This window comes from Pseudorasbora parva, chromosome 3 (assembly GCF_024679245.1).
Source record: "Pseudorasbora parva isolate DD20220531a chromosome 3, ASM2467924v1, whole genome shotgun sequence".
NCBI classification, from domain to species: domain Eukaryota; kingdom Metazoa; phylum Chordata; class Actinopteri; order Cypriniformes; family Gobionidae; genus Pseudorasbora; species Pseudorasbora parva.
The window spans coordinates 20,773,597-20,801,234 of record NC_090174.1 but is presented as its reverse complement, the minus strand read 5'-3'; the positions used below and the strand labels follow the sequence as shown (position 1 = coordinate 20,801,234).

General features: G+C 41.6%; 2 protein-coding genes across 6 annotated transcripts; one reads left to right on the top strand and one right to left on the bottom strand.

The window, feature by feature from the left end:
• Positions 1 to 94: 94 nt before the first annotated feature.
• Positions 95 to 4,953, bottom strand: cfap157 (cilia and flagella associated protein 157). Its single transcript, XM_067438080.1, has 9 exons — positions 4,721 to 4,953; positions 3,945 to 4,216; positions 3,471 to 3,624; positions 1,679 to 1,946; positions 1,102 to 1,232; positions 854 to 1,004; positions 607 to 785; positions 366 to 503; positions 95 to 239 (listed from the first exon to the last, which is right to left on the bottom strand). Exons 1-9 carry the CDS (start codon positions 4,870 to 4,872, stop codon positions 233 to 235), a joined length of 1,452 nt encoding a protein of 483 aa, XP_067294181.1. The 5' UTR covers positions 4,873 to 4,953; the 3' UTR covers positions 95 to 232.
• Positions 4,383 to 27,142, top strand: sh2d3cb (SH2 domain containing 3Cb). Of its 5 annotated transcripts, none has more exons than XM_067438079.1 (11): positions 4,383 to 4,519; positions 8,305 to 8,344; positions 10,476 to 10,604; positions 10,735 to 11,168; positions 12,929 to 13,005; positions 13,092 to 13,573; positions 22,626 to 22,741; positions 22,831 to 23,002; positions 23,986 to 24,097; positions 25,882 to 26,088; positions 26,397 to 27,141. In XM_067438079.1, exons 2-11 carry the CDS (start codon positions 8,318 to 8,320, stop codon positions 26,564 to 26,566), a joined length of 1,926 nt encoding a protein of 641 aa, XP_067294180.1. In that variant the 5' UTR covers positions 4,383 to 4,519; positions 8,305 to 8,317; the 3' UTR covers positions 26,567 to 27,141. The 5 variants fall into 5 exon arrangements, with proteins under 5 accessions (XP_067294180.1, XP_067294179.1, XP_067294177.1 ...); XM_067438078.1 differs by lacking the exon at positions 4,383 to 4,519 and adding an exon at positions 6,591 to 6,738; XM_067438076.1 differs by lacking the exon at positions 4,383 to 4,519 and adding an exon at positions 6,942 to 7,056.
• Positions 27,143 to 27,638: the final 496 nt, after the last annotated feature.

Here is a 27,638-nt window from a genome sequence, read left to right as displayed (position 1 = left end):
AGTGTCCCTTTCAATGTGAATTCACCCTATGTAATAATTATAGGCAATTTTTCTTTTAAAAAAGACACTTTATTTCTATTTCAGGTCAGGTTCACTTATCTATCCATATCAACACTGCCACCTAATGACAGGACATGAACACAACAGTGAAATTTGTAATTATTTAAAAAATATCCCCCCCAAATCTTGTGATGAGGTATGACTATGGAGATGTCAGCCATTTTTCACTTGATCATTTCCTAAAAGACAGAGTCAAATACAGAGTTAAATGGACACTAATGAATTCATCAGCTGCAATATAAACAATATTTCTCATTATATAGTCACATGCCGTTTGTACTGTTGATGTGCCATAACTTACTTACTTATGTGGAGAGGTATAAGCACTCCTAGAGAGGTATCCCATCTTTGAACATGTGGTGTGTGTTTTGCGTGGGACCAAACCCAGGTCTCCAGTTTTAAAGTGAGAAAGATTAGTAGATTTATTTTGGAGTTCACTTGGTCTGGAGTTGAAAGCGAGTATGAGAGTCATTGATTCACATTGCCATAATCAATTCTATATTATGGTTTTGTTTTCAAGTCATTTAAATAAAATACATTTCATACCTTTTCATGTCAGAGACTTTTTTAAGATCACGTCTGCAAGCCACCTCTGGCATAAATTCAGTAAGAGCAGGACCTTTTCCTAAAGCTGCAGCACTGTCCAGCACAGCCAGCAGCTTTTGCATCATCTGATTTCGTCTTACAGTAAACTTTAGTTCCGAGTCTGCCTCTTTAGGGACTTCCTGTAAGCAAAACAGAGTAAGACTACTGTTTATTTGCTTTTCTGTAGCACAGAATGAAAATGTCTTACCCTCAAGGCCTCTTTTAGTGCTATGGCTGCTTCTTCAAGAACTGTCTTTATCTGACCTCTCAGAGTCCTTTCCTCCTCAAGCTCTTTCCTGTGTGTCTTAGCTTCAGCTTTTGTTTGGTTCAGCACTTCAATAACTGTTGCATGTTCCTTTCTGTAAGTGGTAGTAATACGATTAAAATACATGTATTTCAAGTCATTTATTTAAAGGAAGTGTATGTAAGATTGTGGCCAAAACTGGTACTGCCAACCTGAGAGCATCAAGCTCTGTGCAAACTGCAGAATGACTGTCCAGCAGCTCTTGGTGCTCCCGTTTAAGTTTGGCACATTTCTCAACTTCAGACTGCATTTGCTTGCACTTTTCTGTCAACTGATGGAGCACCTTGAGAAAGAGTTATGTTTCGTTTGAGCATTAGGCTATATAAAATGCATGTGTTTCAAAACAGCAAAAAAGATCGCTTAAATGCATTAAAGTACCCAGCTAACAAGAATACAGTATGTTCCAAGAATGTGTTGCTAATATTCTCCTAACGTTTGAATTGTACATTTTTTTAAAAAGTTTTTACATGGAACATTCCATTTTGATATTTTGCAAAACATTATATGCATGTATTAGAATGTTCAGAGAACATTCAAAAGTAACAATTTACTAAAACTAAGATGTTTCAGGAAATAACTTGAGATCATTGCTAAAATACCTTTGAAATAACATTCTTTTAACAATACTGGAAGAATGTTTGTTCATAACTTTGAAATAACCTTGCCAGAACATTATCAAAGTTCTGAGAACATTCCCTGTTAGCTGGGTAAGTATGCTGAATTAACAACCTTTTGATTAGCAACATTCTTCTTGGTTAGTTCATGCACCAGCGGTTCTGTAATGCCATTCTCTAATTTGAGTTGCCTTTCTCTTGCTCGTAGAGTATCATTCTCCTTCAGCAGCTCCTGGGTCTTGTCTGAGAGCTGCTGAAGTTGTGCCGTCACAGAGAGGTTCTCCTGCATGGCCCTCATTGTCGTCTCGGGCATCTTTTGGTCTGATACCCGCCGGAATTCAGCTGCTACGGCAGCAACATGTTGCAGCATTTCTTTCTTTAGCCTGTATTAGCCAAAGAGATCAAATAAATAAAATGTAATATTTTTTGTATTTTAAAAAGCTTTATTTACACACTTTATATTTCAAAATCTATATTTAAAAATATATATAGACTGTTAAATGTATTAAAAATATATAACACTTTTCAGTAATGTTCTTTAGTTAATAATGTTAATTTCAACCTTTATATGTCATGTTAATTTCAATGCATTATTGAAATCAAAAGTTGTATATATTAATATTATTTAATGGACATTTCCTTTGTATTATTAAAGATTACTAAATACTGTAACCAATGCACTGCTCATTGTTGGTTAAACTGACCACAAAATCAAAATGGGCAATTCTCACGATTCCATATAAATACTAAAATCACGATATGATACTTATCACGATATCAGAACCCACAAATATTCCACCACTGCATTATTATACATTATATTCAATTTCAACATTATATATCGTCGTTTAATATAGAAATGTCACAAGAACAAAGAACGTCTTCAAAGGCCACGTCTCCTCCCACGACACAAACTTGCCCGTTTAGAATTTGCAAGGGAGCACCAAACATGGGACATTGAAAAGTGGAAGAAAGTTTTATTCTCTGACGAGAAAAAATTTAACCTGGACGGTCCTGATGGCTTCAGGACGTTACTGGCATGACAAGGAGATCCCACCTGAGATGTTTTCTACGCGGCACAGTGGAGGAGGCTCCATCATGATCTGGGGTGCTTTTTCCTTCAATGGGAAAATGGAGCTTCAGGTTGTGCAGGGGCGTCAAACGGCGACTGGCTATGTGGATCTGTTGCAGCGGGCATCCCTCTTGACCGAGGGCCCTCGTCTGTGCGGTAATGACTGGGTCTTTCAACAGGACAACGCTGCAATTCACAAAACCTGCCTGACAAAGGACTTCTTCCAGGAGAATAACGTTGCTCTTTTGGACCATCCTGCATGTTCACACTGATCTAAATCCCATTGAGAACATCTGGGGATGGATGGCAAGGGAAGTTTACAAAAATGGACGTCAGTTCCAGACCGTGGATGCCCTTCGTGAAGTCATCTCCACCACATGGAGCAACGCTCCCACAAGCCTCCTGGAAACAGTTGCATCAAGCATGCCGAAGCGAGTTTTTGAAGTGATCAACAAGAACGGTGGGGCTACTCACTACTGAGTCCTTTTTTGACACTTTTAGTACTGTTGTGCGTTTATCTTTGGGCTATGGTCTTAAACTTTTGATCAGCTGATGAACGGCCTGTTTGAGTTTAAATGCAGTTTCCAATAAATTGCCTATATATATATCCTTAGTGTCTTTTGAATGCAGTTCTATACATGCTGTATATACCAAGCACAGATGTACTTGATAACTAACTTAACAAATGCCTCTTTGTAAGCCCTTACATTGCAGTCATTCAATGAAAATGATGAATGCACAATATTTATAAATAAGAGTTCATAAGAGTCATATTCAGTTTAGAATGCACTTTCCATGACTTTGATCTCTGAATGATGAGTACGAACATGCTCACCTGTCATTGTCCAATACAGCTTTTTTCTCCAGATTATAGATTTGCACTTGATGTTCCTCTTTTTGATTTTGAAGCTGTTCTTCCAAAGACCTGCGTTCGGCCATAAGCTTCTCTCTCTGCATAGAGAATTCCTCCAAAGACGCCAACTTGCCGGCTGAACACAAAAAGGTAAACACATTTTAATTAGGGACACTGGCAATCTTGATAGGTAGGTGCATTTATCACCATAAACTTATATTATACTGCCTGACTAAAAAACGTTTCTATTAACATTCTTAGTGTTAAGAATATTCAAATAATCTGAAAAAACGTTCCCAATACAAAGAACCCTTTGATCAATGAAAAGGTTCCATGGAACCACCAATGCCATTAGGAACCTTTATTTTTAACACTAAGAGACAATTGGTATGTTTACATTTTATTTTAGATTTGTTTTGGATATATGAAAATATGTGACTGCACAGAATCTTTTACCAAGCGCCATGTTCTCAGATGTGAGTTTTTCCTTATTTTCCTGAAGTTCATGTCTAAGCATGCTCAGTTGTAACTCAAAAGACTCTCTCTCAGCCTCTTGGGCTTTCTGGTGTCTTGATAAAGTCTCCTCCAGATCAGTCAGTTCATAATCTTTTTGAGCCAGTGTGCGTTTCAGGTAGACAACAATGTCTTTCTTCCCTTTCTCCACATTATCAATCTTAGAGGATAAGTCCTTTTCTTTAACCTCCAATTCATCACATTTATGCTGGTATCTGCAAGAAAAAAGACAAGGTCGCAGCTCTTAATAACACGAATGAGGCACTTCCTGTATGACATATTTGGTTAAGTATATTGCCTGGTTAAGTGTATTGTCTGGTAAATTATTAACATTAAATATATAATAATCCAAAGTCTGCTCATTTTATTTCCCAATTCCCACAAAGGCACAGACCAGGGCTAAACGAGTAAAACACATTTGGCCTTCTATTACTCTGAAGATGCAATTATAACCTTATATATTTAAGTAAACGTACTGAAACTTCTATCAAGTGGTCAAACATCGACATCATCATTAGGTGAGTGTTTCCTGCCACGTGCCCATTGCTTTAGGACTCACATATAAATGTGCAAATGCGTTTTATTTTTGGGGTTGTCGGTTTTTTCTCAAATAAATTCATACGTATTTGAATGTCGTGTAGGCTAAACCTCCATAAAACTCTTATGTAACAAAATAAACAACAATTTCAGTGGTCGTGGTAAATTGCCAGAACTCTCACCTTTCCAGTCGTTCCTCCAAATCACGTATCTGAGCCCGGTAAAAGATTTTGTCACTCTCCGTTAATTCTTCACCGTTTTTCTGTTCCGGCGCAATAGTTTCCTTTTTATTTGATATATCTCCGCTGCCCTTTCCATTCTTTTTGGGAGGCATTGAACTTTTACGTGCTTTAAACTTAACAGTCTGAGAAGTAACTTAAACAAATGTAATTGTTTCTTGTTGCCATGGACAGTAGTTACTGCGGTTGTGTCATGCGCAACAAGGGCTTTTTTCACAAAGGCTATTCAAAATCTGAAATTGTTGAAAATGTTGTACAACGTTGTTTGGCCATATTAAACAACAGTTTCGCTTTCATTTTTAAATTCGCTTTTCATTATTAAAAGCCGAGTTGTACCCTTTCATTGACTCATTTTGGCCTCATAATATTTTACATATGATTAGGCTATAGGTAGGCTACATATTGTTATCAATAGCTCATATGATGCAAGATCACATGGGGGTAGGGTAAAAGGCCCCTTAATGTAATTTGCAATAAAAAAAATATTTACACTTACCTAAACACCTAATGCTGAAGCCAATTGATTTGGATAATGAGGGGGGCAATTTGTTGTGGCAGTGTGTAGTGTTCATATCGACTGCTCACTCTTGGATATTTGTGAAGCTAATACACATACATTGTAGCTCTAAAATGTACACCAGTTAATCACTAATAACAGAAAAAAGAACAAAAGATGTTCAATAATTAACCATGCTTTTCATCCAGGAAAAGGAATTTTTTGTCCCACAAATTATTTTACACAAAATATACCTCGAGAAGCCTGGCAATATTAATTTAAAATGTAAACTTTTTTTACTAACAGCCTACACATTGTGGCGAGATAGATAAATAAAAAAATAAAAAAATAAAAATAGCTTAATCTTTAGACCTGTTTACCCTAAATCAAAAATGTATTAAGTATTCTAACTAGGCTACTATGTATTAACATTTAAAACCTGATACAATGTAGCCTATTTATTGTGTACATGTTTTACATTAAGTTTATATTAAAAATGCCTGCGTGATGTAATTACAGTAAAGTATAGCTATCCATAATTACCCCCCTGTGCCCTTAGCCCATCATTGATATTTGGAAATAACAGTAGCCTATAGCTATAACAAAATAAAATAGTTTTTTCTGTAAAACATTTAATGTAGCCTACATTTCTGTTGGCTAAAAGTTTTTGCATTTTATTTCATTTAGGATGTTTTACATATTTTACAGTTTTTGTTTGGCAGCCTTTTAGTTTTTTATGGTGAGCTGTCCCATTACGCCATCTGGTGGTGATTTCGCGAATAATTATAGCCATTATCTTTTAGAATTTTACATAAATTTGTATAAGAAAGTACATGTAAATGTACAGATGTTAGATGTAAATAGGCCTACATTAAATACGCCTAATATAAAGAATGACCTACAGTCTTTAGCAAATGTCTGAGTGTGGTGCATGTGGCTTATAAGCCGTTTTGGGAAGCTATTATGTTTTGTTTACTTTTTACATTTTTAGAACCTTAGGACTACGCCTACTGTTATATTCACTTTATCTGCGAGCGTTCTGTGCTCAAGCCATACCAGTCAGAGACTGGCGCAAGACGACCTGATTGACACGGTGCATAAGCATGGTCTCTAGTGAACTATAAACAAAAGCTTTTTGCTAAAAATAACAGGCATTTTGTTTAGGACTATGATAAAGTTGACACGTTGGAGGGGGATGAGAAAAATACAGAAAGTAACGACGTCATCATGAGACACTGCAATATTGTAGCAAAGAATAATAGACGCGATGCGTGTCAGCTGTCAATGCACTGCGGGTGAAATACACACAAGGACACTGATGGAATTCCTCTCACCAGAGATACCAACTCTCATGACCATGTTAGTAGTGGTTTATGACAGTTGAAGTTAGGCCTACTTAAACAACTTTTAAACATGGAATATTAAGAGTAATTGTATAACAATGAGTTCTACGCTGAGTGCTGAGGTGAGATATTACACAATTATGTGAAATGTTTTTGAACTGATTCATTGAGTCTGCTGATTATGGAACCAATCGTAGAATTAGCATTCGGTGTACAGGTAAACTTTCACATCGTTTGTGTTTATAGTGATAGATGGTGCTTGTTTATGGATGTCTGAGGGGAGAGAGGTTCGGGGAGGGGAGTAAGCTCGTTATGTAACTGCTGTTTGGAAATGTGTTTTCGCGCTCCGCTTTTTGAGTCTGACATTCCTACAGTTCCACTGGGATTCCGTTATAAACATCACAGCGAGAGGAGATTACAGAAGAAAACACAGAGAAAACGTGCGTAGAGTAGGCTACGTGCTCATCCTCATCCTATATTGTAGAACCTCGTAGTAAGGATATTTGTGGAAGGATTTTGTATCGAGAACAAGTGAAGTGTCTGAGTCTAGTAAATTGGAGGATGACTTTGGTGAGAATCCCTGTCTGGTAGGAGGTTATTTTATGGTTGTAAAAGGTTGTTTGTGGGATTGCTCTATAATATAAACGGATTAAATTATTGAGTAAGGTGTTTAAGTGTCTTCTGATAGCCTGTGTTTTTTAATGTAATGCAAAAAATATCACTTTCGTAATGATTTCACAGAGGAAAACAGCAAAACAATGCACATCCTCATCCTGTTATATCATGTGGTGTGTCTGGGTCTAAAAAGTTTTTTAGAGAATGACTTTAATATGAATCCCTAAGTTATTAGTTGCTGAAAGGTTGTTTAGAAGACTTCTAATTTATATTGTAAATAAATTATTGGAGTAGCGTGTCCCCTAAAATGGTTATGGCATTATTATTAACAGCAAAAATCTTTTTCCTATTTTTATTTTTTTAATTTATTTAAATAATTATATATATATATATATATATATATATATATATATATATATATATATATATATATATATATATATATATATATATATTGGATTGGGGGGGGTTGTCAGTATTTCTTTGGGGGGGGGGGGGGGGGTCTTATTTCACATCCTGCCCAGTGTTGTCTTACACACAATGTTAATGTTAAAATGATATGAAAACAAATGTATTATATGTAAACATATGTATATGTTTACAAAAATATATGTAAAATTGAGAAAGAAGAAATTGAGATTTCTGGCTACACTTATGTCTCTTACGCATACGTGTCTGACTGTGAGCACCATGTGCTGAGGAATGTGTTTTTTATGTGCTGCATTTTAGAAGGCTACGTTCTGTACAGAGCGCTAAATGGTTGATTGTGAAACTGTGAGAGGGAACTGGTGTTGTAATCTCTAAGATATTCAGGCTGTCTGGCATGGAGGCTTTTTGTTTGGGAATGAACGCAGCAGGCTGTGTTGTCAGATGTGCCTGTGGTCCAACAGTTAATGTTCTGAGCTGTGTAACGGCATCCCCATAATACACAGAGGATATAGTGGTCATGGGAAAGAGCAGCATGTGTTTTTCCTCTGACAGTTTCCTGCCTTGGAGCCACCTGCCTGTCACTTTATACTCAATGTGAAGTTACTAGTTACCACAATAATTTGATTGTTTCCCTGCATTTACAGGCATTCCGGTCCCATGGAAAACAGTGGTGTTTATGTAAAGGTATTCTATACTTCATGATAAATTAACGTGACATTGTGACATTGCTAAGGCAAACCTTCAGTCATGCTTTCAGTCATGCAGATCATTTAAAGGGATAGTCCACCTATAATTTATTATCATAATCACCCTCATGTTGTTTCAAACCTGTTTGACTTTCTTTCATCTGTGGAACACAACAGAAGATATTTTGAAGAATGGTGATACCTAAATATTTTAGGTTCACATTGATTCCATTGTATTTTTGTCCATACAATGGAAGGCAATGAGAAACAAACTGAACAGTGTTGCCCAAGGAAGAAAGAAACCCATACAAGTTTGCAACAACATGATGGTAAATGATGACAGAATGTTTTTGAGTGAACTATTTCTTTTGAAGAAAAAAAAAATGTGTATATATATATATATATATATATATATATATATATATATATATATATATATATATATATATATATATATATATATATATATATATATATATATATACACAGCAGTGATATTTAAAGAAAATGCAATTTAAAAGGTTATTCTGCTTTTCTGTTGACATTCCCTCACAAAGCGGTTGTCGCAAATGAATCTGAGAGCTTAGCCATTAAACTTAATTGAATTAAGATGGGTGACACAAAAGGGCTTGGACTGCTGCCCATGTCTTCAGAATGGTTGAGGACAAACAGGGTTACTGTAGGCAACCAACTGTGCCAAATGTTGCTGTTTGTTTTAAGGCAACTGAAAATGGGCTCACATTTAAATAGAGATGCTTCACATTATACCACTGGTAGTTCTGTTGTAGCCTCGAGAACAAAGGCAGTCTTTTCACCATTACTGTCGTTTTTCTTATGCACAATGGTTATTTAACATGCTGGACATTTTCCCATCATTTAAGTTTAAGTAAATCAGTTTTATTGCTCCAGATGAACATATAAAAACAACTGGATAATAGGGCTAGTTGGTGCTTGTAAGACTCCACACAATGTTGTTAGCGATAAAATATTGGCCTATTACAAACTGCAAACACAGTGATGTCACCTTAACAACTGACCAAAACTGCTCTAGCCACTTAAACTCCAAGGACCCTGTACAGGGTCAGGAATGACATCGTCATGTATATACTTTCCAATTTTTTTTGCCGGCAAATTTTTTGTTATGTCTGTGGAGGAGCTATGATATTATATCTTGTACCATTTGAAAGCTTAGGATATATGCATCACTTTAGCATTTGTTTTACACAAAGTAATGTATTTACACTAAATTACTCTGATGTCATTTCCGCCTGGATTTGGCCTACCCAAATTGAAAAGCTTCCCATACACACATACAGTGGTCTAAGTTCAAAATGTTGGTGTCATTTGACAGGAAACCTTTTAAAGTTACATAAAACAATGCTAAAAGTGATAAACATGTAAGTATATGTTGTGTAAGCTGTTATAACCCCCCCCCCCAAAAAATTAGGCGAAAAAAAATATATAAAAAAATATGATTTGTTATATAAATTCATTTTTGAAAGTGTGTAACTCAGGCCCTGTGTGCTCTAGGACCCTGCAGACAGTTTGGGCTGTTTCCAGCATGTATAATTAATTTAATGACACTAGGATATTGCGTGTATATCCCTGTATATGGTGGTGGAGGGGGGTAGCAGGGTCGGGGGAGGGGGGAAAAGAGGGGGTCATCCCTTCCGACCCATTTGAATAAATCTTGCATACAACATGACACAGACACAACTTCTTTTTTCCACTATTTTCTGGAATTTAGTGGAAAAGGCCCAAACTGTCTGCAGGTTCCTAGAGCACACAGGGCCTGAGTTACACACTTTCAAAAATGACTTTATTAAAAAAAAATCAAAATGCACCTACTTTTTTGTTTACTTTATACTTACAAGTTTATCACTTTTAGCAGTGTTTTATATAACTTCAAAGGGTTTCCTTTAAAATGACACCAACATTTTGATCCTATGTATGTGTGTATGGGAAGCTTTTCAATTTGGGTAGGCCAAATTCAGGCGGAAATCCCAAAAAATGGCCCTGGAGTATAAGAGGCTAGATGTGAGTCACTTGAGTCACTGGTTTAATAGGAAGTGATAGGCTAATGATTTCTTAATTTTGATGGTTTTTCATCATTGCTTGATTTCCTGTAGTTTTCTAAGGAGACATGCCAACTGAATTCCCCTTCAGTCAAACTAAAGCAGGAGTTGGAGAACGAGCTGAAATTGAACAGCTGTAACTTATCAAGTCACGGCTGGTATCACGGTCGCATACCTTGGGAGGTGAGACTGTATATTTTTATATAATATGTTGTATCCTTATATGTTTGCATGTTCTTGGTTTGACTAGTGCTTCATCTCAAAATACATATTAATATAACAAACAATATGATTTAATAATTGCTTCTTGCAGGTGTCTGAGTCTCTCGTGCAACAGAATGGGGACTTTCTAGTCCGTGACTCCCTCACTAGCATTGGAGACTATGTCTTAACCTGCTACTGGAACCAGAATGCTCTTCATTTCCTCATCAGCAAGGTTCTGCTCAGATCTTATGACGCATATACTCAAGCGCAGTATATTCTGGAGGAGGAAACGTTTGATTCTGTGCCGACGTTGGTCCATTTCTATGTTGGAAATAAAAGGCCTCTGACAAAGCAGAGTGGTGCCTATATTTACTCACCAGTTAACAGGACACTTCCATTAAGATACTTGGGAACCATGTTCGGGCTACCAAGTGTGGAGAGCAGCCCGTTGAACTCACCAACCAGGCAGAAAGGAAGCCAAAAGAAGAGGGAAAGCATAACTGTGACAGAGGCTTTGGAAATTGAGTTGATAAGACCACAGAGGTGAGTTTTATGATAGAAATTGTTCAGAAAATCCTAAATAAATGTTATTAGAAGTGAAGTGTTTAAAAATATGATGGATGCAATATTGGACCCACGGATGGGGCACAGAGTAGCCTGGCTAGGCGTAGAGTTGAATTGGTTTATTTCTCAGCCTTAAAGTGATACTTAACCCAAAAAATGAAAATTCTTCCATCATTTACTAACCCTCATGATGTGCCAGATGTATATGACTTTCTTTTTTCAGCTGAAAACAAACAAATATTTTTTTAACTCACTCTCTGTGAGCCCATAGAAGGCAAGTACGAGACTTCTAAACCATTGCTTCAGAGCTAATGTCAAATGACTTCACTTACGTGGGAAGTGATGGTGAATCATGATTGTTGAGTTTCACAACACGCTTACACCATGCTTATGTCAGGTCAAATCATATGACAGTTGGCCTAGTTTATTGTTAAATAGATGTTAAATATTAGCATTTCTTACATATCATTTCACTTCAGAAGGCATCATGAGCCAGATTCACTAAACAGGTCAAATTGAGAGGACGATTAAAAAAAAAAAACATGCAGATACGAGTGGAAAGTTAACAAAAACCTGGAGCAGCACAAATTAGTATCTGGTTTAAAGCTCCACTGTGTAACTTTTTTTGTTTATTCTTAGCTAAAAACACTTAGTTCTTTCAAAAATATATGTGCTCATTAATGTATATTTACTTCTTTCAAGTAATAAAGTATTATCGTAAGTTTATAATATGCCATTGAAAATACATACGGGTGAGGGGTTCGAATGCTGGTCGCCATGTTGCCCCTCCATCTTGAAAGTACATTAGCCAAAGAGGGACATACCCGTAAATTCAAGCTTCGCCTTTCATGTTTTTAACACTCGATGGCACCGTGGCGAATGTGAAGAGGGGGATTGCATTATTAATCTTGGACTAAATCGGCCACTGTAGGAGTTAAAACGAAATCAGAATTGAGAGGAACAGAAACTAATATTCCCTGGATGGTCATATACCTTTTCACCGCTAGATGGGGCAAAATATCACACAGTGTAGCTTTAAGACATTCTTTTTGGAGGAGTTAACTAATACCAGTAAAATAGGCCTACGCAAATATCAATAAACTGACTAGTGCAAACTTTAGTAAATCACCTTGCATGCCTAATTTAAATACTCTCCTCCCATAAATGTTGTGTCTGAAAGAGAAACTCCTACAAATGCATGCAATAAGGCTAGTTGCCTTTTCAGCGCAAATTTTTCATTTCATGTTTTTAGTAAATCTTGATTTGAATCTTTAACGCCAAAAGAGGGTTTGATCTTGCCCCATATGGATTACCATCGTGTTCACTTTGTTTGGTTTTTGAAGTATCAAATTTGGAGGTCCTGTACACATTATATGGACTCACAGAGATGGATTAGTTTTCAAAAAATCTTTGTTTTCATCTGAAGAAAGTCTTAAACATCCGGGACAGCATGAAGGTAAGTAAATGATGAGAGATTTTTCCATTTAAGCAACAGCAAACAGATCTGCAAAAATAATGACTGTTTTGAAAACATTCCCTCTATCTGCCATTCGTCAGTCAAACGCATAGCCACGCCCAAACACATCTCATTGGTTGTGCCGGCGTTTCTGTTGTTAGGCTGGTCTGTCTATCTATCTATCTATCTATCTATCTCTCTATCTATCTATCTTCATAAATCTCATGCTGTAAATGATTAGGTTTTGTTTTAATAATTGATTGTCCTGTTGTGTATTCCACAGTGATGTGGTGAGGAGTTTTGATGGCACTGTAGAGCAACGCCTTGTAGCGTCGTCTTCCCCCATATTAATGAGCACATGTAAGATTCAGTTCCCTTCAAATTAAGTAAAACCAGAAAATCAGAGAATATCATTGTGATTGTGCACCCGGCTTTTGTCTCTTTAGTGGCCAGGCGGCGAAGGAGCCCCTCGGAAAACAGGAAGTTTGTTATAGTCCCTTCATCACCTGTTCTGCAAAGGTCCAGTGAAATACGGCTTTGTTCGTCCCCCCCTGAAAACACTCTCATCTATTTGGAACCAACAGTACATCTTCTGTCCTCCATGACACATTCCCATCAAAACAACAGAGAAGCAAACCATCCATATAATGACCTAGTGATTTCTCAAACTGACCATGTTACTACAAATCATCCCTTTGTAAGACATGAGATACAGACTTTGGATCGCGGAGAGGAGTACGACGAGGATTATTTAGTGCCTTTCACTATAGACACAGTTTCCTGTTTCAGACCTAGTGTGTACCAGTCACCACTGCTGCCCCCAGAAAATAAACCTCTGGAGACCAAAATGCTGAAAAGAGTGAAGGATGTCCTGTTTGAAGCTGACATAAAGACAATGGCGATGTATATTACCAAAGCTGACTGCATGGTAGGTTTGATTTTAGGTTACTTCTCATGCATTGAAGTTCATTAGGGCTGCACGATTTATCCAAATAAAACCAATATTGCAATATGACTTATAAAACTCAATATTGCGATTATCAAAACACAAAAACTGTATTTGAATTAAATAAACATACGCACTGTGTGCTTCATAGTGTTAATTTACACAAAGGCACCTCATAAATCAGTGTTTTATTATTATCATAATTTTTTCTTAAATACTGACATTTTTTATTTTATATTGAAATATTAGAATAGTGAGTTTTGGGTTTATTATTATTATTATTATGTAATAATATTGATACGTAATCAGAACCGTTTTGCAAATTGTGCAGCCCTACAAATAAAGTGCATTGTATCATTATTATTAAAATCAATCAGTTATCAGAAGTTTTTTAAATGCCCACCAAATCAAAATTGAAATCAAATCGAATCAAATCCAAATCAAAATGCCCACCAAAATTATATTACATTTAATCTGGATCTTCTGAACGTTTTGATATTTGTTTGTTTTTTTCCCCCCAATTAAAATGTTTTTGGAAACTTTTAAATTCAGGGAAAAAAATTATAATTCAGAAAACAATTCCCCAGATCATGTTATGATATATATTTGATCTTAAATACAGAAAAAAACAGTAATAATGTTAAATATTATCATTCTACTATGAAGATTTATTGTCAATGTTGGAAACATTTTTAAGGATTTGAGAACAACATTTGTACAAAATAGAAATATTTTATAACAATATACATCTTAACTATCACTTTTTATCAATTTAACACATACTTCAAAAACTGTACAGTATTATTTATTAATATACAGTACCTATTTTACTGGTAGTGTATATTGTTAAAATAGATTTATGTTTTAAATAAATGCTGTTCTTTTTTAACTTTTTATTCTTTAGCCTAAAAAGTATCCCAGTGTAACACTCCACTGAGGCGGGGTTTAGATGAACCCAAATGCAGTTCCCTTTCGTTCAGTCACTCCGACGTAACGTCAGTGACTGACGAATGGGGGTTTCGCCTAGAAGCCAATCATCTTCGAGATCTTAGAAAGCGCCCAATGGCAGTGCCAATGCCATGGGCATGCGAATTTGCATGCGTAACTCCGCCTACCCACCTGGGTATATAAGGAAGTAGCTGGCATGAATCGCATTATGTTTCTGCTTCGGAGCCAAGAGCATCTCTTCACTCCGGCACGCCTGAATTCTGAAGTCCTCTCTTCAGTCTTCGAGACGAGCGGTTCTCCAGGGTGTTGGTGTAACGGCGCGTTCCAGCGATCTCACATTGCCTGCCTGCTGATCTGTGCAGTGATCTGCAACAGCTGTGTGTGTTTTCCCTGGGCGCTTCGGCACTCTGCAGAGCTTCCTCTCACAAAAAGAGCTTGCATGTGGCACGTCTTTTTCAAGACGGGTTGCCCGCGCACTTCCAGGTGCGGTCGATATCTGTTGCTGTCTTTGGGACGCATTCACTGCTCGACGTGTTTGGGCCCAGCACATTCGGACAGTGTTTGTGGATGTGCTGTGTTCCCTCTGTGGGAACATGACCATCGCGATGTTGTGGTCGAGACTCAATGATCTCTGTAAAGAGAGAGAGTCCCCTCTGCCACACCCCGATCTACCATCTCCGAGAGAGGTGGTACTTTGGCTGGTGGCCAGGGTGACCTGAGGGCGGTGCTGTGGTATTAAGAACCCCGACGATCATTCCTCGGGCCACTCCCGCCCTCTTGCACATCGCTTCCAGTGAGTGTTGGACTGAAGCAGCGGGACCGTCTGCTGACGCCCCGTTCGTTTCGTTCATACTCCAGATAGCGGCGAGAGGTCGATTGCCGCATCTCAAGGTGGGCTAGGGTCCTTTGGGGATGACGATTCGGCTATGCTCCGCCTCCGGGTGTGGTAGCACTGTAGAATCTGACCTAGAGTTGACAGCCATGTTATCTCGGGCAGCCGCGAGCCTCGGGCTGGTGTGAATTTCCACCCTGTCACGAGTGCTCGCGGTTGGGCGATTGGTTTTTGGAGGTGGCACCCGACAGCTGCGGGCCCCGCCCCCAATGCCATTTCGCTCCCAAGATGCATGAGGAGTGCACGCGGTCCGGGAGATCTCCGGGTCTTCCCGCGACCGTTTGGTGGCCTCCTCCGCCTTCTCTGCCCTTGAGGGGTCGCGGCCTAAGGGTACACTGGGGTCCCTCCCTCTCAGTCAGGTGCTCTGTTGCGCACTACGGTGTCCACTGAGTGCATGGACTTGACGCGGTGAGGCTATCCTAAGCGCCCTCCCAAGCCTGCTGGCTCGTCTACTTCGGTGGCGTAGTCCAGCAGTGCTATGGGGTAAGCTGCCGCCCCGATGCGTATGCACGAGGACAGAGCTGATCCAGGGCTTACGAGCCCCCTCGCAGAGCAGACCCCAGTGGAACGCGAGCCCTTCCCTGGTCTCCTCTGTCAGGGCGCAGTCGTTACCAGTGCCTCGACACCGGGCCGCTATGCCACCCGAGTCCGGGCCGGTAACACTGCCTCGAGGAAGGCGTGCCGCCACCGATCCCGCCCAGCGCGGCATAGGTGACCACACGCCCCCTGGGTCAGGAGATGTCCACAGCTGTGGTCCGGGAAAGACAACTGGCCTTACTTGGTCGATGTGGGACGGCTGAGTGAGCCCGCCTCCTCAGCTTGCCCATATCCCAGGCCGGCCTTATCGGCGGCACGGTCAGGGACTGCGTCCAACAGTTCTTGGCTGTCCCCAGAGGCAGACTGAGGCCATCTGCCCCGGCGGCCCGCTGCTGCACCTAAGCGCCGCCGGCACAGTTGCCTCAGCCTCCTCGCCGCCAGGGCGACTTCCTGCGACCCCCTCCCGCGTGGCCACAGCAGCAGCCTTCACCCTGGCCACGCCACAGGGCGCGCTGCAGGAAGACGTCCCAGTCCGCGCCAGCCCCGCAGCCTGCTGAAAATAAGGCCAGCGGCGCTCCGGACGTGGACAGTTCTGGGATGGGCAGTTCTTTCATGGGACGGTGGCAGGTCCGCCCCTTCCCCCGGTGGAGGGCCGGGGGAGAATCCTTTGTCCAGCTGCGTGCCCACGGGTCAGCAGCAGCCTTTGCAAGAAAGAACTGATTAACCCATCCCTGAGCACCCAGAGACCGGTGACGGCAGTGTGCGCCGCCCCCGGGCCACGCCGCTCTCGTCCCTCTCTGTCGCCAGCCCCCCTCTCAGAGCAGACCCCAGTGGAACGCGAGTCCTTCCCTGGTCTCCTCTGTCAGGGCGCAGCTGTTACCGCCGCCCCGACACCGGGCCGCTACGCCACCCGAGTCCGGGCCGGTAACGCTGCCTCGCTGCCCCACCGAGGGTACGCCAATGCTCCGCGTGACCCCGTTGGTACACTCCCTGGGAGCGTGGCTACAGCTGCCGGGACTGTCCCGCTGGGTCGCACGGACCATCCGGCTCGGCTACGCGATTCAGTTCGCGCGAGCTCCTCCCCGCTTCCGGGGTGTCCGGTACACCGTGGTGGGGTCCAATGCCCCAGTCATGCGTGCGGAGATCGCGACCCTACTGGCGAAGGGCGCGGTTGAGCTCGTCCCTCCAGCCGAGATGAAGTCCGGCTTTTACAGCCCTTACTTCATTGTACCGAAGAAATCCGGTGGGTTACGACCGATCCTGGACCTTCGCGTCCTGAACCGATCCCTGTACAGGCTTCCGTTCAGGATGTTGACTGCGAAACGCCTTTTCGAATGCGTTCGTCCATGCGATTGGTTTGCAGCGATCGACCTGAAGGACGCGTACTTCCATGTGTCCATCCTTCCGCGACACAGACCGTTCCTGCGGTTTGCGTTCGAAGGGCGGGCATATCAGTATGCCGTACTACCATTCGGGCTAGCTCTGTCCCCTCGCGTCTTCACGAAGATTGTCGAGGCAGCCCTTGCGCCACTCAGGCAACAAGGGGTTCGCATCCTGAACTATCTCGACGACTGGCTCATACTGGGCCACTCTCGGGACCGGGTGTGCGAACACAGAGACCTGGTTCTCCACCACTTAGCTCGTTTGGGCCTTCGGGTCAACTGGGAGAAGAGCAAACTCTGCCCCGTGCAGAGGATCTCTTTTCTCTGTATGGAGATCGACTCGGTCGCCATGTGCGCGCAGCTTACCGGCTTGCGCGCGCAGTCGCTGCTGACTTGTCTCAGGCAGATAGAGAGCAAGAGTGCGGTTCCACTGAAACTATTTCAGAGGCTCCTGGGGCATATGGCATCTGCAGCCGCGGTGACGCCGCTCGGATTGCTTCATATGAGACCGCTTCAGCACTGGCTTCGCGATCGAGTCCCGAGATGGGCATGGCGGTCTGGCACGCTCCGGGTCCCAGTGACTCAGGCCTGCAGACAGACACTCACCCAGTGGTCGAACCTCAGCTTTCTACGGGCAGGAGTGCCCTTAGAACGAGTTTCCCGGCATGTTGTTGTATCAACAGATGCGTCCACCACGGGTTGGGGTGCCATGTGCAATGGACATGCAGCCGCCGGTTCTTGGTCAGAGAGCCAGAGCCGCCTGCATATCAATTGCCTCGAGTTGCTGGCAGTACGGTTCGCCCTGCACCGCTTCCGGGCGTTGCTGAAAGGTCAACACGCACTAGTCAGATCGGACAACACGGCCGTAGTAGCGTACATCAACCACCAGGGCGGTCTACGCTCCCGCCGCATGTCTCAACTCGCCCGCCATCTCGTTTTATGGAGTCAGAAGCGCCTGAGGTCCCTTCGTGCTGTCCATATCCCGGGGATCCTGAACCGTGCAGCCGACGAGCTCTCACGGGTCCAGCCAATCCCTGGGGAGTGGAGACTCCATCCCCAGTCAGTCCAGCTGATTGGGATCAGTTCGGGGACGCACAGGTAGATCTGTTTGCCTCCCACGACTCGCCCCACTGCAGCCTGTACTATTCCCTGACCGAGGGCACGCTCGGCACGGATGCACTGGCGCACAGCTGGCCGCGGGGCCTACGCAAGTATGCGTTTCCCCCAGTGAGCCTTCTTGCACGTCTTCTGTGCAAGGTCAGGGAGGACAAGGAGCAGGTCATCTTGGTCGCCCCGTTCTGGCACGGCCGGACCTGGTTCCCAGAACTAGTGCTCCTTGCGACAGCCCCTCCCTGGCCAATCCCTCTGAGACAGGACCTACTCTCTCAGAGACGGGGCACCCTGTGGCACCCGCGTCCCGATCTTTGGAACCTCCACGTGTGGCTCCTGGACGGGACGCGGCAGGTTTGAGTACCCTACCACCTCCGGTGGTGGCTACCATCACTTCCGCTCGGGCCGAGTCCACGAGACAGGCCTATGCGTTGAAGTGGAACCTCTTCGTCAATTGGTGCTCTTCTCGCCAAGGAGACCCCTGGAAATGCCCGATCGGGTCTGTGCTATCTTTCCTCCAGGAAGGGTTGGATCGAAGGCTGTCTCCATCCACCCTGAAGGTTTATGTGGCCGCTATCGCCGCCTACCATGACCTCCTGGACGGGAAAACGGTAAGTAAGCACGACCTGATCATCAGGTTCCTGAGGGGTGCAAGGAGACTACATCCTCCTCGTGCTCCTCTCGTACCCTCTTGGGACCTCTCAGTAGTTCTAAGTGCTCTGCAGAGGGCCCCATTTGAGCCTTTGCGGTCAGTAGATGTTAAGTTCTTGTCTATGAAGACAGCGCTCCTGACCGCACTGGCCTCCATCAAGAGGGTAGGGGACCTGCAGGCATTTTCGGTTGACGAAGCGTGCCTGGAACTCGGCCGGCCGATTTTCACGTGATCCTGAGACCCCGGCCTGGATATGTGCCCAAGGTTCCCACCACTCCGTTCAGAGACCAGGTGGTGAACCTGCAAGCGCTGCCTTTGGAGGAGGCAGACCCAGCCTTGGCATTGCTCTGTCCAGTACGCGCCCTTCGCGCTTACGTAGACAGGACGCAGTGTTTCAGGACCTCAGACCAGCTCTTTGTCTGTTATGGTGGGAAGCTGAAAGGGTAGGCTCTCTCAAAGCAAAGGCTGTCTCACTGGATAGTGGACACCATTGTTTTGGCTTACCAGCAGCAGGGACGCCCATGTCCCCTTGGGGTCAGGGCCCATTCCACCCGGAGTGTGGCCTCCTCTTGGGCTTTAGCACATGGCGCTCCGCTGACAGACATCTGCAGAGCTGCAGGCTGGGCGACACCAAACACATTCGCCAGGTTTTATAACCTCCGAGTGGAGCCTGTACCGACTATGTACTCGCCTCTACAAGTGGCCGGTAATGGATTGGCTCAGGTGTCTTCGCTTGCTCGCCATTCCACTCCACGGACTGGATACGTGCGATATTCTTCTCAGGTGAGTTCCCCGAGAGCCCTGAGCTCCTCCAGCACTGACGACGCCGACGCCAGTAAGTCTGCCCTTAGCCCAGACACTCGTGTCCGGCCAGGTGCCCCATGTGCATGGTTCCCCTCCGGCAACCCCCACATGTGTATTTCCACCGTAAGCCTCCCTGAGCGTCTGTATTCCCTTGGCAACCTTGCCACCTCCTGGGGTTAAAAATCCACCTTCGGCTGGTACCCCAGTGATCTTCCGTATGCAGCCCCCCGGGGTCATACGTGTATCCCTAAGTCCTCCCTACGGGTAGGCATCTTGGCGCATATCTCCTCCTGGAATATGCCTCCCAGTGTACCTTGGTATTCCTGCGTTAAGTAGAGGCCTTTGACCGTTCTAACTTGCATCAGGGTTCTCACGCTTGCGCAGGGCACTGGAAGACAGCCGAGTGGCGTTATTGTATTGGGACCCCCATTCGTCAGTCACTGACGTTACGTCGGAGTGACTGAACGAAAGGGAACGTCTCGGTTACGTATGCAACCCTCGTTCCCTGAGGAGGGAACGGAGACGTAACGTCCCGCTGCCACTTCCGCTGTACCGCTGGAACGGCCGAGAGTTCAGTCTTGGCTCCTCAGCAGGTAACATAATGCGATTCATGCCAGCTACTTCCTTATATACCCAGGTGGGTAGGCGGAGTTACGCATGCAAATTCGCATGCCCATGGCATTGGCACTGCCATTGGGCGCTTTCTAAGATCTCGAAGATGATTGGCTTCTAGGCGAAACCCCATTCGTCAGTCACTGACGTTACGTCTCCGTTCCCTCCTCAGGGAACGAGGGTTACATACGTAACCGAGACGTTTTATTTAACAAACTTAAAATCCAAACATAAAACAAAGACATGGCGCGACTTGAAAAAAAGGCACACAAAAGACTGGGCTTGACAAAGACTTCACTTGAAACGATGCATAAACTTGGACATAAACTAAGACTCACCAAGAGTGGATAACACATTCAATAGCATACAAAGACACATGGTAAACATGAGGGCTTAAATACACAGACTAATGACTGGACAAGGGACACCTGTGAACAATGATAAACCAATAAACCAAAGACACAACAGAACACAAGACAAGGGAGCACATAGCAGGTTCACATGACAAACCAGGAAGTGCATGACACAACATGACTGTGGGCCTGTCCCAAATGGCACACTTCATGTGCACTTTCGGTCTTGTGGACTTACAATGGCCATTGTGTGCGCATGTCTGTTAAGTCCACAAGACCGTAGGGTGTCCCATTCGTAATTTAAGCTTAAGGGGTACTTCAGCATTGGGAAGATGAATCTGTATTTAAACTGGGTCATTAATGTAGTGAAATTGTTTTTTAATTTGGTGCCTTCTAGACTGAGAAAAAAACAGATGTATTTTTGTCTCATGGGGATGAAAGACAACAATTCCCAGAATGCTTTGCTGCCCTGTGAGTCCATTCCCAAAGCCACCGCTACTGGATTACTGTAACTGAGTTGGAGAACAGACACTAAAATTAAATGAACGTGTCTGTTCAATATAATGAGTGAATCGCTGTGCAAGTGTCACAGCACAAACGCTGCAGGAGTCAGATTACATTTAACGTTATGAATGAGCTGAATGAGCTCTCGTGATGAGAGCTGAGGAAATCACGACCGCGGCATACATTCACAAATACATTCGCGTGTTCAGTCTGGCGCGTTTTCAGTTCATGCCTTTTAGCCTAAAGTAAGAACACTTACTTTGGTCTGCATAGCTTCGTTTACATGAATGCCTGCAGCTGTGAGCTGAACTGTGAGTGTGATCTCCCATCCACCATGTGCGAGTTGAAAACATGTGGAAATAGCTCCCTCTGCTGGCTGTAGTCTTTAGCCTTTTACCAAAAATTTCTCCGATGAAGCAAATATCGTCAATTTGCATCATCGGAGGAATTTTTCCAGAAATAAAATGCATAAATCTTGAATGGGGGATATAAGGAGGGGGAGCACAATCATTTAAATATACACCAGGGTTTCTACTGATACAAAGCCATATGCTAATCACTAAAGTAACCCTTTAAAGAAGGTTGCTTGTGAGCAACTGATAAACAATTTAACCCTTTGCGACTGATATGCGTCTTTAATGCACACTTTAGCTGTTACTCAGAGGACTTCTACCGTTACTCAGAGGACTTCTACTTCTACTTTAAATCGGCATTACGTCATGAAAGTGCGGACTCAGAGGAAGACCGTGAGGGTTTAGGGTGCCATTTGGGACAGTGCCTTTGAACATGATAACCTAAAAACATGAAACATGAACCCAACACCCAAACACCCTGTGACACCCAGGTTATAAAAAATTATTATTATTAGCACAACTGTTTCCAACATTAATATAATATCATCATAATAAAATGATTTCTGAAGGATCATGTGACACTGAAGACTGGAGTAATGGCTGATGAAAATTCAGCGTTGCATCACAGAAAAAAAATTATATTTTAAAAGTAAATTAAATTAGAAAACAATAAATGCATTGGAGACTTCCTTCAAAAACATTAAAAATAGAAATGTTTCCAAACCTTTGACCGGTACTATATATTATGACTGTTGTTGCTGTCATTATTATTCAAAACTCTTACTTTTGGATCTTCATCTGAGCGTTTTAATATGATTTTATTTCAAGTTAATTATGCACTGCACTATGCTCTAGTCTTAACCAGATTTTTCATCTTCACTCTGCAGGTTGCTCGAATTGTGGATATGTCTGATGATATGATGAAAGGGATGGGGGTGAGTTCGGGAATGGAGCTACTTACCCTCCCACATGGACATCACCTCCGTCAAGATCTCCTTGAAAGGTTAGTTGCCTCCACTAAATTGTTTCTTTGAGATAACAACCTCTAAATTACATTAAAATAGCCAAAACAATTATTCCTTGTCCCCTCAGGTACCACACCATGTCCATTATGTTGGCTGTACAGCTGCTAGGCTGCACAGGCAGTGCTGATGAGAGAGCCACTCTGCTGCATAGAGCCATCAGCCTGGCGTCTGAACTCAAGAGCAATTTGGGCAATTTGTTCGGATTTGCCACTGTTATGAAATGCCTCGAATTACCACAGGTTAGTAGCCTGACAAGCCAGACCCACATCAAGATGTTTGGTCTGGAAACTCACCATTGACAGGGCTCAATCCGGGGGGCGGGATAAACGGTTGTCTTTCAAACTCCCTCTGCACGCAATAGGATAGCGCTACAACCAACCAGAGCAACGAAGGTGAAACAGAGCTCGTTGACAGATTAAACTTTCGCTGTATCCGGTCGGCAAAACTCAGAACACATCTTCCTTTTTTAAGAATAACTTCAGTGTTGTTTTTTTGTTCTTTTCCCAGAGAAAAGCTTAACTCCAAGTCTTCCAGAGTCGCAGTCAAAGCTGATTCGAATGACCGCCGTTCGCCAGTTTCTGTGTTTACTAGTAGCACACTAGCACAACTCTGCTGTCATTATGTTAAGCCCCGCCCACCGACTCTATACACGATGTGATTGGCCTGACCAGAGTTTGGTTTTTACAGCTCAGACTTGTATTGAGAGTTGCTAGGCGACACTCGCGGCAGATTAGATTTGCCGCCTCTAGGGTGCATCTAGATTTCTAGGCTAACAGGTTAGGAGACTGATGGATGCATTGCTCTTGAACCATATGAAAAAAGTTTATCGATAAAATATATATATATTTTTTATTAATAACAGATGTATAAGGAAATAAATCAATACAAATGTATAATAATAAAGCAAGGATGTAACGTGATTTAATGTTTGTTGATCCTAGAACAACATTCCAATCAACCATTACAGTTTAGGAAAAGTTCGGGCTCACAACCAGGGATAGGTGCTTCTACATCAGTGTTATTCCCATATCGTTTCCCTCTGATTTTAGGGGAAAGTTATGGGAAGGGTTAGGTTTAGGAGTAGGGGTAGGAATGGGGATGGGGTTAAGAGTACATTTTCAGGCAGGAATGCTGTTCCAGGATCCATAAAATATGCCTTACTTGACAAAATCACTGCGACGTTTTATAATGTTCTAATCAGTCAGTCTTCTGCTTTTTTCAGATTGCTCGTTTGGATGAGACATGGACGGTTTTACGTCAGAAGTACACAGAAAGTGCTGTTCTTTATGAGAAAACTCTTAGACCCTCAATGAAGATGATGAATGATGGAGAAGGTATACATTCACACAAACTAATCATCTAATGTAATTTATATTCTGTTACACAAAGTTCATGTACTGACTTCATGAACAACTTCAGATTTTTTAATTAATCGACTAGTTGCTGATTTATTTAACAAATTACTACCTCAAACTGAGACTGAATGCAGGACACAGTGCTGCCAAAAAGGCTATTGCTTCTACATAACAAATGTTATTTCTGAACGTTCTCTTAACTTTCTTTTATAAGAACCTTAAGGAAAAATTCAGTTTTTAATGCTACAATTGAGGGAATGTTATGTTCTCTCATTATGAAACAAATTAAAGCAATAACCACCAAGAAGCCATGGTTTTCAGTGAATTTAGAACAGCTAAGAAGCATTTTTAGGCACAGCACAAAGCAGAAAAAATAAATATTAATGTAGTTATTCAGAAAGTGTAAAATTTGCTAAGCAACACTTTAGACCCGTTAACACCAAGGATGATAACAAAGGGTATAAAGATAATGATAGAGATATAGTTCCAAAAATCATTCTCAATATTAAAGAATAGCACATCACCGCTATAATGATAACGCTAATCTTTTCAGATCGATTTTATCTAGCTGATGAACGATAAAAACATTGACAGCCAATCAGACAGCAGACGCAATGATATTATACAGCGCCTGAAAATATAGTCCCCAGCACGCTCCCTGTGAAAGCCAAGTATAGCAGATTGTCATGTTGGTTATGTTGACGGAAGTAAGCCTATTTTCAGGCACTGCGTAGTATCTTTGCGAAGTTCCTTCATTATTAGGCAGGAATGAGAGTATAGTTCCTAGCCATATCAGTTTAGAAAAAATGCAACTTTTAATTTTCCGTTGGTCTTACTACACAATGTAACTACAGAAGAGTCGAGTTTTCAATATGAAAAATATCGAAAGTTTTTGGTGATTTTTGAGCGAGATGCTAATGGTGTAATTAGAATCAATGATCTATGCTAAGCTATGCTAAAAGTTATACCACCAGAAAAGTGGAGTATTCCTTTAAAGCGGCCGATAAGCACACACTTAGAATAAACAGAGCGATATTGTATGCTGCAACACACAGATGCAGAGGCACAGTAATACTAATGAGTATGTTTCTTGAGTAATTTACAGTGGCTTCAAACACAGCTCAGCCAATTATAATCAAGGACCGAAACTGTCTGTTTCATAAAGTAATGTTTAAAAAAAATGTTAGGTAAAAAAAACATTACATGGCCGATAAATAATGTTTTTGTGCTAACATTTTGAAAACATTGTTAAAGGGATAGTTCACCCAAAAATGAACATTCTGTCATCATTTACTCACCCTCATGTTGTTCCAAACCTGTATGAGTTTATTTCTTCTGCTGAACACAAAAGAAGATATTTGGAAGAATGTTTGTAACCAAGCAGATAGAACAACCATGGACTACCATAGTAGTGGAAAAAATACTATGAGTGTTGTTCTATCTGCTTACAAACGTTCTTCCAAATGTCTTCTTTTGTGTTAAGCAGAACAAAGAAACTCATACAGGTTTGGAACAACATGAGGGTGAGTAAATGATGACAGAATTTTCATTTTTGGGTGAACTATCCCTTTAAAAAGCGCATAACTTTGAACGAACATCCTATTAACATCACTGGAAAATGTTTGTTCATAACATTGGGAAAACCTTGTGAAAACATTCTGAGAACGGTTCCCTGTGTCAGCTGGGAAGATCCCATTTACTTTAAAGATTCTGTTTGCTTACCATTTCAAATTCTCCAATGACATCCTTAAACTCTCTTTCAGAGATAAGTGAACCCACAGAGACAGTATTTCCCCATGTGCTCCCCCTGCTGTCTCTTCTTGAAAGGAGTGTTGTGGCTCTTGAGGAGTCCGAGTCATGGGAAAGTGCAGACACTGGAGTGTCCATGGTCTTGAGCCATCTGAATGCTGCACGTACTATTGCGTGCAATGGGGGGATCTTCAGTGCTAACGCAGAGGCCAAACTGCAGGGTAATAGCTTTATAACATAAACTATTTCTAATGGTTACAGAATTCTAGGGCTATTTAGTATAGCTACACTTTTATAAAGACAATAAATAGTTTGCATTTATATTTCTTTATTTCTACCCTGTCCATTTTAAAGTCATAAGGTATCAAATAATAATACATCCAAAGATGATAAGTAATGTTAAACATAAAATTTGCATGCTGTCAATAAAAAAAATGTGATTTGATTTATTCACTATGCTCAGTTAACATAAAGGTAATGTAATAGGTCTAATTTCTAATGATGCTAATTTCTGAATTTTTATTTGCAGGGTTTCAGGAGGAAGCAGACGTTCGGGAGGTCTTTCTCACAGAGTTTCAGATGCGTCTCCTGTGGGGAAGCCGTGGAGTGGAAAGAAATAAAGATGAACGCTATTCAAAGTTTGATGAAGTGTTAACAGCTCTGTCCAACAGACTTGAGCTTTCCCACTCACCAAAATGACAGAAGGGATAATAGCTATTCACATATTATTTACAATATATCCACTTTGTTTTGTGAATGTATTTACAGATGGATTGTTTTTTTTCTTCTTCATAGGAATGGAAGGGCGTGTATGTCTGCTACTGTACATAAACTGAACACATTCTGCAATTTTAACTTATTTGATGTTGATTGTTATTGGATCTTTGTTCTTTTGTTTTATAATGTGATATTATTAAATTCATTCCCAAAGTTATATATTTTCAAGAAGAAATAGATTTAACTATGCTAATATTGTTAGCTTTAATCTTTGAAGTATTTAATTGCACTTGTTATTGGTTCATATAATCAATGACCAAATAATGGGTAATATTTACTCATATGTAAACTTTTTGGAGATTTTAAATGTATAGATTTAACTCTACTATTTCATACTACTATTTCATCTTTTATAAATAAATGTAGTTATTTCAATTTACTGTGGTACTGTATGATATTCAAGTGAAATGTTTGTTTATCTGATTTACAACCTGATTTGAAATTGTAGTAGGCTATGTACTTTGATACCAGTCACCACATCAAATAAAACTTGGGTCTTAATTGCATAATTTATTTATGCAATATTATATATATATTAATATTTTACTCATAATAACCACTTTATAATTTTTGTAGGCCTGTAATGTAATTTATTTAATTTGCTACTGATCATTATCACCGCACCCATAGACATGGCTGTTGTATACAGTATTAGCACTATGCTACTTCTATACTAGGTCTAGTTGACCTCCTTGGTAGTCTAGTAGAATACGTTGTGGTGTTTTTAAAAAAAAATACATGTTTCAAGTTTCAAGCTCATTTTTGTTTTTAGTTTGTTCCAAAATGTTTATGTAGGCTATATGCCTGATTTACATCAATTTATCAAATGTAAAATATTTGGTTTGAGCTCACCTCTCAGTGAGGAAAATAAGTATTTGAACACCCTGCTATTTTGCAAGTTCTCCCACTTAGAAATCATGGAGGGGTCTGAAATTGGCATCGTAGGTGCATGTCCACTGTGAGAGACATAATCAAAAAAAAAAAAAAAAAAAAT

Coding starts and splice junctions, on each gene's coding strand:
- cfap157 (XM_067438080.1), bottom strand. CDS start 4,872: ATGCCTCCCAAAAAGAATGGAAAGGGCAGCGGAGATATATCAAATAAA. Junction 4,217..4,720: donor TTGGAGGAACGACTGGAAAG/GTGAGAGTTCTG, acceptor TTTTTCTTGCAG/ATACCAGCATAAATGTGATG. Junction 1,233..1,678: donor AGAATGTTGCTAATCAAAAG/GTTGTTAATTCA, acceptor CTCTTTCTCAAG/GTGCTCCATCAGTTGACAGA.
- sh2d3cb (XM_067438075.1), top strand. CDS start 7,178: ATGACTTTGGTGAGAATCCCTGTCTG. Junction 8,345..10,475: donor ACAGTGGTGTTTATGTAAAG/GTATTCTATACT, acceptor GATTTCCTGTAG/TTTTCTAAGGAGACATGCCA. Junction 13,574..22,625: donor TTACCAAAGCTGACTGCATG/GTAGGTTTGATT, acceptor TTCACTCTGCAG/GTTGCTCGAATTGTGGATAT.